At 43.5% G+C, this 13838-nt stretch overlaps 2 protein-coding genes across 4 annotated transcripts in view; both read left to right on the forward strand.

Moving 5' to 3' along the window:
* Positions 1-6871, forward strand: part of HSF5 (heat shock transcription factor 5) — a 72241-nt gene extending 65370 nt beyond the window's left edge. The window contains exon 6 of the mRNA XM_050928931.1: positions 6804-6871. Within this exon, the coding sequence (XP_050784888.1) occupies positions 6804-6871 (68 nt within the window). The remainder of the gene's footprint in view (positions 1-6803) is intronic.
* A 550-nt stretch (positions 6872-7421) lies between these two features.
* RNF43 (ring finger protein 43) overlaps positions 7422-13838 on the forward strand; it is a 129635-nt gene continuing 123218 nt past the window's right edge. For 2 of the 3 annotated variants that reach the window (XM_050928924.1, XM_050928925.1), the window contains exon 1: positions 10244-12374. In XM_050928924.1, coding sequence (XP_050784881.1) covers positions 12144-12374 — 231 coding nt within the window. In that variant the 5' untranslated portion in view covers positions 10244-12143. Of the gene's footprint in view, positions 7612-10243; positions 12375-13838 lie in introns of those variants that run through there. The other variant, XM_050928926.1, reaches the window with a different exon arrangement.

Here is a 13838-nt window from a genome sequence, read left to right on the forward strand (position 1 = left end):
CTCCAGGGCAATTGATGGGACTCATGAACCCATAAGTTGCCCTCCTCAAGGAGAACATGGTACATAAACCACAAAGGATACTACTTCATTGTTATGTGGAACCTCTTAGACCACAGAGGCCAATTTATGAGCATCAGCTTGGGCTGTACTGGAAAAGTTCATAATGCCAGAGTTTTTTGCTTCTCAGGAGTCTACATTCATGGACAGGCTGGGACACTATTCCCACTAAATGACATTGACATAAATGGAGTTACTTTCTCCACCATTATTCTGAGAGACCCCGAGTATTCCCTTTTGCCTTGGCTTATGAAACCATACCCTGATTTCAGAGTCCCTGGCAAAAGAAGGTTTAATAATTGCAGGGTAGACATACCCACATAGAGTTCCTTCTCAGGGTTGTCTTAGAGTTTCACATTAGCCAGTCTATTCATTCTCCTGTTTTATTTTCCCCAAGCCCCTTTCTTCCATAGCCAAAGTAAAACTCCAAACACTAGGTGTGCTTAGGGCAGTGTCCGTTTACATGTACTGGACTACCAGGGCCGGCTCCAGGCACCAGCTGAGCAAGCTCGCGCTTGGGGCGGCAGATTCTAAGGGGCGGCATTCCCTCAAATCCTGATTTGTTTGTTGTTTTTTTTGGCTTGGCCGCTTCGGCCGCCCCGCAGGTTTTTTTTTCTTTTTTCTTTTTGGTTCGCTGCTCCGACTGCCCTGTAGGGGGCAGCGGCACCGAGGAGGGGAGTGCCCTGCTGGAAGCAGGCTGTACCCTCCGTCTTCCCCAGCTGTTGCCAGGTCAGTAGCAAGCCCGGCAGGGCAGCCCGCAACCTTCCCTCCCCACTGACTGCAGCGGCGTGGCACCCTCCCAGCAGGTGGCACGGCGGAAGCTCTGGCTGCCCCCCTCTCTCTCCCCGCCCACTCCTTCCCCCTCCTCCCTGCTGCCCGGGGCATGTCTGCAGCGCTGGGAGTTCCCCTGCACTCACGCTCCGGCTGCTCTGCACGTTTTTTTTGGCTCTGCTGCTCCAGCCACCCCACAGGTTTGCTGTTTTTTTTTTGTTTTTTTGCTTGGGGTGGCAAAAAAGCCAGAGCCAGCCCTGTAAACTACATCACTTAGAGCCTCACCAAGAGGCTATTAGCGAAATAGATAACAGGACAACCAATGCCTTCACAGTGGCCAAGTGGGTTTTGGACTGTATACATACCTGCTACATGCTAACAGAGATCCTCCTGAACACTTGACTTGAACCCACATAGTTTTCATCACCTCCCTCAATAATGTGCCATTGACTGAGACTTTTAGGGAGTCATAGCATGCAAGTCACAGGAGGTAACAGTACCGCTCTACTCTGCGCTGGTTAGGCCTCAGCTGGAGTACTGTGTCCAGTTTTATTCATCAATGTATAGAAAGGATGTAGAGAAACTGGAAAGGATCCAGAGGCGAGAAACGAAGATAATCAAAGGAATGGAATGCAAGCCATATAAACAAAGGCTAAAGGAACTGGCTATGTTTAGTTTGGAAAAGAGGAGATTAAAGGAGTGGGTGAATGTGATAGCGATCTTCAAATACTTGAAAGGCTGCCACAAAAAAGATGGAGAAAAATTCTCTCTCGCCACAGAGGGCAGGACAAGGGGCAATGGATTCTAACTACAGCAGAGCAGATTTAGATTAAATCTCAGGAATAACTTCCTAACTGGAAGAACAGTAGGATGATGGAACAAACTTGTAGAAGCTCCTTCACTGGAAGTTTTCCAAAAGATGCTGGAGAGCCATCTGTCTTGGATGGTTTTTCCTCCAGATCAGATTGGCAAAGACCCTGGGGTTTTGACCTTCCTCTGCAGCATAGGGTATGGGTCACTTGCAGGTTTGAACTAGTGTAAATGGTGGTTTCTCTGTAACTTGAAGTCTTTAAATCATGATTTGAGGACCTTAGTAACTCATCCAGAGACTAGGGGTTTATTATACGAGTGGGTGTATAAAGTGTGTCACTTTATAATTTTGCAAGCAATTCAGTTTTATATATTATTTTCTCCAGAATTACTTGTCGCCTACAATGCACACAAGGAATGTTGAGCACAGATCAGGGGCATAGTGGTTTACATACTCACCGACAACACCACAGCAATGTATTACATGAACAAACAGGGGAGACCACTCCTATCAGCTTTGTCAAGAGGCAGTAAATTTCTGCCAATTCTGCACTGAAGAGAACTTCATTCTCACAGCCGTTCATTTACCAAGTGCCCAGAATCACGTGGCTGATCATCTCAGCAGGAATTTCTCTCAGAATCATGAACGATCTCTGAAGAGCAGTGTGCTGAGGTACATATTCAGAGAATGGTGTATTCCTGCTGTTAACCTGTTTGCAATGAAAGACCACAAAAAGTGCCATCAATTTTGCTCTCAAATGGATCTCAGTCTGGATTCCATGACAGACACATTTCATCTGAGTTGGGAATCAGCTCAGATGTATACTTTGCTCCCAGTCCTGCTCATTCCTTAGGTAATCCTCAGGCTAAGGATGGATGATGCCAGACTGATTCTCATTGCATCAGTTTGGCTGTGACAGTGTTGGATTTCCAATCTCCTCAGTCTTTCTGTTCTTCCATCCATTCCTCTTCCTTGTCCCAATCTATTGATTTCACATCCTGCGCTGAACAATCTACACTTCCCAGCATGGATACTGTGTGGCTAGACAAGAGAAACCCTGTTCTGAAGCTGTTTCTGACAAGTTCTACTGAACAGTAGAAAGCCCTCTATTAGGACTCCCTATGTGGCAAAATGGAATCGTTTCCTCATCTGGGGAGCTCAACAATGCAGTCGTGTGTTCAGAACATTGTAGAATACTTGTTATACCTCTAGTCATCTGATATGTCACTCAGTTTTGGTCTTACATCCCCCAGTTCAAGAGAAAATCAATCTTCTTGAACTCTTTGGTAGTCAGATTTCTGAAAGGGCTCACTTGTCTCTTTCCACCAGTGAAGGAAGTGATTCTCAGTGGGACCGTAACACTGTTTTGGCCAGGGCTCTACCAAATTCATGGTCGATTTTGGTCAAGTTCACAGTCATAGGATTTTAAAAATCATAAATTTCATGATTTCAGAGACTTAAATCTGAAATTTTATAGTGGTGTAATCATGGGGGTTCCAACCCAAAAGAATGTAATGTGGAGGGGAGTTTGCGATATTGCCACCCTTTTGCGCTGTTGCTGGTGGCAGAGCTGCCTTCAGAGCTGGGCGCCTGGCCAACAGCCATTGCTCTCTCGCCGCCCCCAGCAGCAGCACAGAAGTGAGGGTGGCATAGTATGGAGGGGGCTTCACTTTGTGGGGGGGACAGGGCTGGCCTTACAGGTGAGCGATGTTGTGGGGGGGTCCTATGGTCACCTCCCCCACCCACACAGCTAGCACAAGGGCTCCTTAACCCCTGAGCGCTGGGGCATTGGGCTCAGGGAGGGGCAGGACTCAGGGCACCCTGGCTGAAAGCTCCTACTGTACGCCGGGCTCCAGCTGCTGGTCCTATCCAGGCTGGTGAGTGACTGGACTTCCTCTTCTCCTGCAGGGCCCGTTCCCAGGGCTGGGTCAGACTCACCTCCAGGAACCTCCCCCAGCTGCAGGAAGCTCTGCGGCTGCTGGCTGGGAGCCCAGTTCTGAAGGCAGCGCAACTGCCAGCAGCAGTGTAGAAATAAGGGTGTCATGGCAGGATATTGCCGCCTTTACTTCTGTGCTGCTGCAGGCTACATCGCTACCTTCAGAGCTGGGCAGCTGGCCAGCAACTGGTGCTCTCCAGCCGCCCAGCTCTGAAGGCACCACAGAAATAAAGGTCGCAATCCCCCTTCAGTAACCTTGACCCCTCCCCACAACCCTCTTTTGGGTTGGGACCCCCAGTTTAAGAAACACTGGTCTCCCTTGTGAAATCTGTATAATATAGGGTAAAAGTACACCAAAGACCAGATTTCACAGTCTGTGATATGTTTTTCACAATTGTTTATATGGAAGGACCCTACTCATGGTACCTCCATTGGAGACCTTGGCAACTTGTTCTATGTCTCTACTATGCCAAAATAAAGCATTTTTTGTGGTCATAACTTTTGTGAGAAAAGTTAGTGAGCTGCAGGCCCTAATGACAAACCCTCCATATACGTAGTTTTTCCTGGACAAGATTGCTTTGAGACTTCATCCTAAGTTTTTGTGTAAGGTAGCATCACAATTTCATCTTAACCAGATTAGTCACTTACCTGTATTTTTTCCCAAACCTCATTCAAGTGCTGACGAACAATGTCTTAATTCCTTGGATGTGAGACAATATTTAGTATTTTACTTGGAAAGAAGTAAGCCATTCCATTCATCTTTTTGTTTCTTTTGTGGATTGTATGATGGGTCAAGTGGTCTCGGTGCAGATGATTTCCTGGTAGATAACATCCTGTATTAAACGGCTTATGTGGTGGCTTGGATTTCACCTCAGCACAGGTTAAGAATTCATTTGAAGAGGTCCGAAACAGCTTCAATCACATTTCTCAGCGATATTACAATATTGGACATATGCAGGGCTGCTACTTGGTCTTCCATACATACTTTTAACAAACAATTATGCTGTTATGACTGCATCCAGATCAGATGTGAATTTTGGGAAGACAGTGTTGCAGGCACTTCTTAAATAAAATCCGAGCCCATCTCCTTCTGTTACTGTTTGTGAGCCACCTCAGTGGAATACATCTGCAACCACTTGAAAAAGAAAAAACGGTTACTTACCTGTATTGTAACAATTGTTCTTCGAGATGTGGGAGCAGCTGTGTGTGATAGAGTGGGAATTTTCTGTAATAGTTTTATGACTCTCTGGGTGCCTCAGTTTCCCTTATATTTTGCATGACCCGGTGGGGAAAAAAGGACCATGTTCGCTCTGAGGGCAGACTAAGAGACGTACGGGGTGGGTGGGTGGGTGGGTGTGATCTAGCTTTCTGACCCTGAATGGGCTATTAAAAAGGACTGGCTGAGGAGATAGTGGAAAACGCAATCACCAGGCCATTAACCCATAGCAACCAATGACCCAGAGAAAGATGGATTTCCCTGCCTCTAAACAGGGATGCTGAGGAAAGACCCCAGCTCAAAGACAAAGAACTGGAAGTGGAGGATAAAGTGTTGGCTTCTGGAGGAAGCTGAGGGACTCTCTCATCTGGGAACTGGTTAAGGAGGTCAGACTGAGGCTGTATCTACAGCCTGTGTTAGCATAATTTATGTTGCTCAGGGTTGTGAATAAACCACTCTCCTGAGCAACATACTTACACTTACATAAGTGTTTGTGTGCACAGTGCTATGTACAGCTCTCAAGCAGGCGCAGCTGTACCGATACAGCTGAAATGCATCTGGTGAAGACGTTCTGTGCTGGAGAGTGTCTTCACCAGATGCGCTGTACATATAGAAATTTCCTGAGAGAGACAGAACCTGAAAATTGAGTTTTAATACAGCCTGGCTAGGACTTGAGGCTAACCAGAATGCTTTAACCTTTATTCTCTGTGTTGACTTAAGGGTTTTCTGTGCTGTATTCCAGTTGACTTAATAAGCCCTACTGTTTGGAAAATACTGCTTGAGTGTCACTGTAATGCTTGGTGAGGTGCATTAATTCCTGAAGAGAGTACAAGTTTCTACCAGGAATCTATCTGTGTTGGACTTGCTGAGCAGAGCTCACCATGTGAAGCAGGAGTGCTAAAGCTCAGAGGTTCTGTCTCAGGAAGTGGTGAGGCTGCGTGGCCTACCCTGAAGGAAGCTTGGAACCCCCTGTGAGTTGGGCACATCAAAGGGGTTCCTCCAAATGACTGTGCCAAAGTTGAGAGCATAGCACTGATCCTGTGGATCCATGGCAAATGGGTATTCCACAACCCACTCTCAAACTCCTCAGCATTGGAGTCTAAATTCTTGATGTTTGGCGTGGAGGAACCGAGGGGGGGTCAGTGTGGTGCCGCCCTTAAACATCCTGGGGAGTAGCTCAGGACCAGAGCATTCATGCCACTCCTACAGATACTGCTAAGGAAGTTCTTTGACTTTAATGCCCTTTCACACGCACACCTGAGTGGAATACATTTCTGCACCGTCATCTTAAAGGACAACAATTACAGTACAGGTAAGTCTTGTCTGTTGACTTCACTGCATCAATACACTTGAATCATATTTTAAAGATTTCTTTCCTACTTTGAGGGCTAGGAAACTCTTTCGTTTTTTAAAGATGAATTTCTGATGTAATCACATGACTCCAGGAGCTGGGGCCCTAGGCATCTACAGAGCCTATGCCTTAATCTAGCCCTGTGGATACATCCAGAATATCTTCACTCTGCTTAAGAAATGTAAGTTTCAGAGAGGAACATTGGTCCATGTTTTTCCGAATTTATCTTCATTTGAGGACAGTATATGGTTGATTTTGAACTCTGCTTATGCTTTTCCTAACTGACCTCTGTGTACGGGATGGTTGTGGACACTTCATTTGTATTGCAGGAGAGAGCAGGAAACAGTAGATGCCTAAGGGCTAAAATTCTGGCAAGCGGCAGCACAAATAAACTAACAATCAGCTGTGAAATGTTTCACCTCAGTCTAGATAGGTGTATGTCAGATAAAAATTGTTTAGAAAGGTGCAGGTGCCCAAAGTCTGAGCACTTGGTGTTCCTAGACAATGACCAGCAAAATCCTGAGGTTTATGCTGGCTGTGGCTACATTTTATACCAGCTCCCAGAAAGTAGATGATAAGATACTTGAGAACTCTGCCCTAGATGTAGTTAGGTGAGATGCACTCATGTGTACTGTATAACTGCTCCTTTTTTTCCTCCTAGATCTCCATCTACTGGTGGATGTAGCTTGCAAACAGGAGCACTTTCCAAAAGAAGAATTAAGAGAGTGAGAAGTGGGTGACAAGCATGTGAAAATGTGCAGTAACTGCCAACTGGGTTCTCCATATCAGACCCCAGAGGCAATGCTTTGCACATAATATGCACTTTGGAACTTTTCAACTGTTTAAAAAAAATCTCTTTCCTTTTGCTTTTGTTGTGAGTTTTATGGGGAACTAGTCACTTCATTGTTTACTGAATCTCTTTTGTTACATTTTCTACTTTGACAGGTTGTAAAACATCTAGCGGCCAGAGTGTTTAATATGTAGTAATTGTTTACCTGCCTAAAATTGCTTAGAAACAAAAAGCTTGGACTCTCTGTAAACAGGAAATCTTAAAAGCCTCCGCAAGACTTTCTTACTGGGGAGCAAGCTGTTTCTCGTGTTGTATTTGGAATCTCTCTACTTCACTTTGTTGGGGAGTATAGTCAGCACAGCCCCAGTTTTGTGCTAACAGTGCATCTCCTTGGAGTTATGGCAGCCCTTTAAAGAGAATTGTATGAGAAACAAAAACATTGAGAGGTCAAAAGATTCCATGTCTGAGTGAGTCAGGGATTCCAGCAGAGAAAAGTGAGCTCATTTTCGAAGTGATTACTCAGGAAATGCTCTTCCTTCCAAGCACAGTGCTCTGTTTCATCAGCAAGTGTGTCCAACTGATGAGCATCCACCACACACCACAGCCGCTGGATCTTTTACATAAATGAAACATTCTTCTGTTTTAATCATTTCATTTGATTCTAGCGATATCTGTAATGGTAAGTCATCTCTTTGTTTACTGTATTGCTTATTTTAAGTAGATCTTCACAAGACATTGTTTAATATAATTGTATTTATATTGACAGTAGAGTTAAGGTTTTTAACAGCTATGTATTTGTATTAATATTTATTAATGTTGAAATACTGACAGAGCGATAAAGGATGCATGTGCAATATTTGTTGTGTTAGGATAATATATGTGAATGAGGCAGCATTGAAAAATGTAACTCTAATTGTTTCCTGCCTGTTCATGTATCTTTATAGTCAGTGAGACTCAGTCCAATATAATTGGGAAAATGCACAAGGAAGAAACAGAGCGAATAGGCCTTAATTTGTCAGACACCGAGTTATGGCCTCTAAATCTTTCTACAGCTTACAGCTATGTTCAGGACCTCACAGAAAAACTCTGGATGGTAGGATGAACCAAGATCAGACCTCTTAAACCCCTTCCAAGGCTCCAGACTAGAAAGTTAGAAGCTGGGGGATGCTCTTGGTCATGGCACACTAGCAGGAGCACTGCTATCCTGACCTTCCTCAGAGCTGACATTTTACATCTTTTGTTGTATGCATACAGTAAGTTTTCAGAGGCCTTGAATGTTTTAGGGGGTTGCATCTTCTCAGGCCCTGCAGTCAAATTAGAATATGTGGAAACCCAATAGTAAAAGATGGACTTGATGCATTCAAACAATTAAAGGGAAAAGGAGCTCAGCAATACAGCAGGAACACTGAAATCTGAGTTTGGTTTGTTGCACCCCAGGCTGGCAGGGCTTGGGACTACTGCAGATGATGCTGTTGGAATAGGGGAGAGCCTCATTACCCTTTAGCAGTTTCTGCCATTAAGGGAGTGATGGCAGGTTTTGAGGAGAGTCCTGTCTAGTTCAGCTGCCCTGACTAAGAAGTGAATATGAAGTCATAGGGATCACTGGAATTCTGCATTGCCAGACTGGAGCTGTTACATATAAAATAAGGAAGCTTCCTGTCTTAACTTTCTCAGTCCTGTCTACACCAAAACATGTGATGTTCTTTTGGAGAGGTGAGTCAAGGAGTCTTGGCATGGTTAAAGGTTCTGTTGTTTTAATGATTAATTATGAAATCCTAGTGTTTATTACCTTTCTGAATTAAAAAAGACCATGGAGCCGGATCTCCTGCCATACTTTACATGCACAGTACTATCAGCTGTAGCTTTCCTTAGCCTTCATTAACTCCCAGGCACATTGTGAGAGGGCAGAAGAGAAAGGACATTCACTTTGTAAAGAAATCCGTTTAGTATTGCACAAAACAAACAAGTCTCGGGTAACCTGGCAGACTGGACATCTCAATATTTCGGCACTTTTAGCATGGATGTATTTCAATCAGTAAATAATAAAGTGTGACTGCTCCAACCAGGCACATTGTTTTACTATTTTCTTGTTAACGGGAACGGTGTGAAGTTTGGTTACACTGCAATGTAAAATGACAGCAGCACATACAGATCATGGTTGCAGTAATCTGCAACCAAAGTTGTTAAAGTGAAATAGATGTTGCATTTATATTCTCAATATGTGTGTTAAATTTTAAAATGTAGATATTTAAAAATAAATATTTTAACCAATAGTTCCTGATAGCACCTTTATAAATTAAAAAATATCATTGCTGCACTGATAGGCTTCTTAAAAGTATAGTCTACCAGATTTCCCCCTTGTGTAACTCCATTGACTTCTGTGGAGTTCACCAGGGATGAATTTGGCTCCACGTGTACGCAAAGGATCATTAATTGGTCATGTTTTTGAGTGCAATTCCTTTTTCATAAGTACCACGTTCTACAGAGATTCTTTCCTAACTAGCTTAATGAGAGGCTGGCTGGATAGGAAAGCATATTTTCTGTATGGTACATACTTGGGAGGGTTTTGTATGTCTTTCTGAGATTCTGCCTCAACACAGATCCATCACATGCCTAGTTACAAACTTCCACTTGCAACCTAACTTTGAGGTTATAGGTCTGACCTATAGTATTATTCACCTCCCAGTGATGTCAGAGGAGAATAACAGTTGAATTCCAGACCTCTGACATCAGCCTGACCTGAAACGTTCTTGCAGTAGCAACTAGAAAAGGGCTACTGAATCTAAATTAGCAAGAGCTGAAGAAAAGCTGTGCGTGAAATGGACAGAGTCCTTCCCAGGGTCGAAGACATAAGGCTGCAATAAATCAGAACATTCTACAGAGGGGAGTTGCTTCAGATACTGGCTTGATGCCATTCAGAGTGTCACGGGAAGGCTGGGAAAGAGCCTGCCATCCCACTGATAAATTCCCTACTTCATTTGTTTATTGATCTGACTTTGCATTTTAATTTATTTTATTATTTATTTTTATCTTTGCTATGTTGGTCACAGACTTTGCTTTAATGTCAGTTTGAAGGACCTCTCAATGACCCTGATTTATATGTGATAGCTTAATCGTTAGTAAGTTAGTACGGGATGTGTTGAATGCAATTTAGCTGTGGATCAGGAGAGGGAGTCCAGGAGCATTGAGAACCAGATATCAAGGGGGTGGGGTTGTTGCCTATGACTGCTCCACCCTCACTTTGTGTCAGCAGGTAGAGAGAAAGCTTGCAGTCCCAGGGGAGGGAGGCAGAGAGCTGAGGAACACAAACTGCAAACCACAGGCTTCCTCCTCCAGAGAGTCGATCCAGAAGTGCTTTTCTGGAAGGAAAGCTCTTCCCCGACATCTACATAACTTTCCAAGTCCACCTCAGGATTCAGAGTCCTTGCTTCTGGGATTTGTTGCCTACTTTATACTGATAGCAGTCTGCCTAGGTTTGCTGCTGGATTGTTGCTGATATTTCCAAACTTTTTCTTTCTCGCTCCCCACATTTCAAGCTGATCATTGTATGTGCTGTAACAAGAAGAGAGAGACTTTTTTATTTGAATGGAGTATTCAGAAATGCTTTTGAATTCATTCTAAGCTCTTTCGATTGCGTTTGGACACTTAACTTTCAGCCATGCCTGGCCCAGGAACTTTCAGCCTGGAGTAAATTTCTACCTTTGATCTTATTGGATTGTCTTTCGGGCTGTGGAATTCCATTCCTATCTACCTGCATTTTGTGCGCGCATGTGTGTGTGAGAGAGAGAATTATATTTTTCTAAGTAACAGGTTGGTAAAGTAAGAGACAGTTTTTGCTAAGCTGTTAAAAGTTGGTTTTGTCCAGGATTTATAGAAACATTTCCATCTGTTTCAGCCCCTGGAGATTCCTGCAGGCAGACTACTCAGCAGGTTTGCAGATCTCTCCTAAAAATCCATATCTCCCTTCTCAGGAGAATGATCAGTGTCCAAAGTCATTTTAGTTGCTGAATTTCTCTATCGTGTCTACAATTATGAAGACTCTTCAGTACTTTTTGTGTGACCTTTGGGTAGCCCGTATGGATTTTTTTTGTGTGGTGCTTTTATTTACGATTGTATTAGCATGTGCTTGAAAGCAATTACAGCAGTTCCTGAGCGTGCACAGGAATAGCATAAAACAAGGACATGTTGGTAACTTTTTTCTCAAAGCCTGTGCCTAAACTTTTAAAAAATTTTTTTACCTCCTGGGAATTTGAAGATAGGTTGAGAAGCCTCTTGTTCATCTAATGAATTTTGGGAACTGAAGATCAGAAGATATGTGCTTTAAAACAGATTCCAAACACAGATTACTAGTGACTTCCTATCCTTATGCTGAACCAGGAGAATAAATCTTGATCCCTGAGCCCAAGTGAGAGGCATTTCTAACAGAACAGGCATGTCAGGGATCAAATACATTTGGAGGATAGCCCAATAGCAAACACTTATTATTTATACTGAACTTTAAAAATACTGCTGTAATTATCGAAGGGGAATATCCGCTCTCCTCCAACATTAGTCTTTAATATGTGGAGTTGATGGAGGACACTGATACTTGTAATTAACATTAAATCGGAAGAGCTTGTGCTTTTGGGAATGAGATATGTGGAGAAGATAACTAGCTGGAGAAAAGGCCAAGTGCATCTAAGATTGATGTGTTCGACCTGCTGATCATCCTGAAATGTAATCCTGAAAGGGCAGGAGCTGTAGAGACACATCTTGCATGGCAGAGACTCGCTTTGTGATTAGTTCAGGCAGGACTGAAATGCTACATAGTATTGTTGTATGTCCTGACTGGGTTTTTTTAATGCCCATTTGTTCAGTTTATATTGATCTTTCTGGATTTATCCATTGGAGGAGAAGAAGAAACGCTTGATTTAGATTGTTGGTGTTTTGTTTTTAATTTTGTTAAGGCTCCACAGGCCTTTAGGCACGTGGCACCAAGCAAGAGAAACCTTTATGGTGAGAAACAGAAGAGGAACCCTATAAGGAGTGCCAGGAGGAAGGGGCTGTAGGGTATTGAGCCCCTCTCCCCTCCTTCCCATCTGCCCCACTGACTGGAAACACACAAAAGCTCTATACCTAACCAGCTCTGTCAACTGTTGGAACCTGCTGGTGGGGTGAGGATGCATTCCTGAGCGATATGTGTGGCCGAAGTGCGCTGCTGCAGCTGGTAGCATGAGTGCTGGCCCCCAGCTGCAGCTGGCTGTCCTCTGGCCTTGGCTGCTAATGGCTACACTGCAGGTTGGACTTGGCCATACTGGGCTGGCACTGGCAGTGGAGTCAGAGAGGTCAGCAGCACAGAAGGCTCTTATTAGGGTGATCCCCTTAAAAGTGGAGCCAATCACATTGGAAGGAGTGTTTGCTAATGTTGCTGAGGTTACTCCAGCAGAAGGAAAATTGCTGCAGGTAAGAGAAACTTTATTCTGTCCCATTTCATTGGCCTTATGCTCCTAGTGCCGTATCCTCCCTTCACCCCACCCCCTTACTGCCCCTAGTGCAGTGGAATTGTTTTTATTTCTCAAGTGTACATTTGTAACCAGAGGAACTATGCCTACCTGTTTGCTTTGTAGTATAGTATCCTACTGCTCTTTAACCTTTCACACTGTGGCTCTTAAGATAATTTCTTTTCTAGCTGTTTTTCATCCTGTCATCAACTGCAGTTGTATACTAATGCTGCTAGTGTCCTAATGCTGAATGTATGGACATGTTCAGTTGCTCCTATGGGGTTTATTACTTTCTGTCATAGTTGGTGATACAATGCAAAGTCTGGTGAGCTACTTTCCATGTTGGGCAAACACCACTCAGAGGATGGGCTTTCTGCTGAAATCCTGAGAGATTCTCCTACCTCTCCCCTTACTTCTATATTTCTAATGGAACTGAGGGATACAGGTGCATTCTGCCCTCCATAATTATTGATCTAGGATCTGAGTGTTGGCTCAGCTAAGGAGGCAAATTATCCTCAATTCGCAGGTTCCCACAGCGTCAGTACCTTACCTGTTATAAGTGTAATCAATATCTGTTTCTAACATCTTCATCCAAAGAGAGAGGAGAGCCTCTGAACAGATTATAGCAGCAGAGGCTGTGACAGAAGCACAGTTGTGCTGGTCAGTGAGCAGGCTGATTGCTCACATAATGTATCTGTAGAGTTTGGTTCATTGTAGCAGCGCATAGTGCGCTACTGGAGTACCTTCATGTGCCATCTTGTCTGTCAGTGACTTGCCTTGTGAGCTCCCTGTTCAAGAACCAGATACTGCAAAGCTCATGGAGACAGTTTTGATTAATTTCAATTCTGAAGTTGTATATAATTCTGAAAAGCGGTTCCCTGTGGTGACTTTCCAAATGTGACACCGACTCTTTTCTGTAACTAAAACATTAAATTGTATATAATAGTGGGAGAACAGAAAGATCTTTGAGCCAGTCTTGCAATATATGGTCCTCTGCTAACAAATTGGAAATGGACAGTAATACAAAATAGAGGCACTGAGGCATTTTGAAGCTTAATTCAGGTTTGTAAAGCAATTTGCTCTGCTCTAGCACTTTCATTCCAAGTTCAAAGTATTATTATATTAAACTATATTCCCATTATCCTCGACAAATATACTTGAGGACCAGTTCTGTCCTCAAGCAACACCCATGAAGTCAATATTTATGCCATACCAAAATCTACAGTTCTGCAGTTTGTAAGTGCTGCATTTGAGCATACAAGTCTTCAGATGTTCACCCACAAAATATAGAATATTGACAGGTTTTTTAAAAAAAAAAAAGAGGATAGCCCATGTTGCATGGAAGTTTGAACATTTTAACCTAATGCAGTTTTTCAAATTGTTATCCTTTTACTATTAGAAGGAAGCTGAACCTATTCTAAGACAC

The sequence above is a fragment of the Gopherus flavomarginatus genome, chromosome 19 (genome assembly GCF_025201925.1).
Source record: "Gopherus flavomarginatus isolate rGopFla2 chromosome 19, rGopFla2.mat.asm, whole genome shotgun sequence".
In the NCBI taxonomy this organism is placed as follows: Eukaryota; Metazoa; Chordata; order Testudines; family Testudinidae; genus Gopherus; species Gopherus flavomarginatus.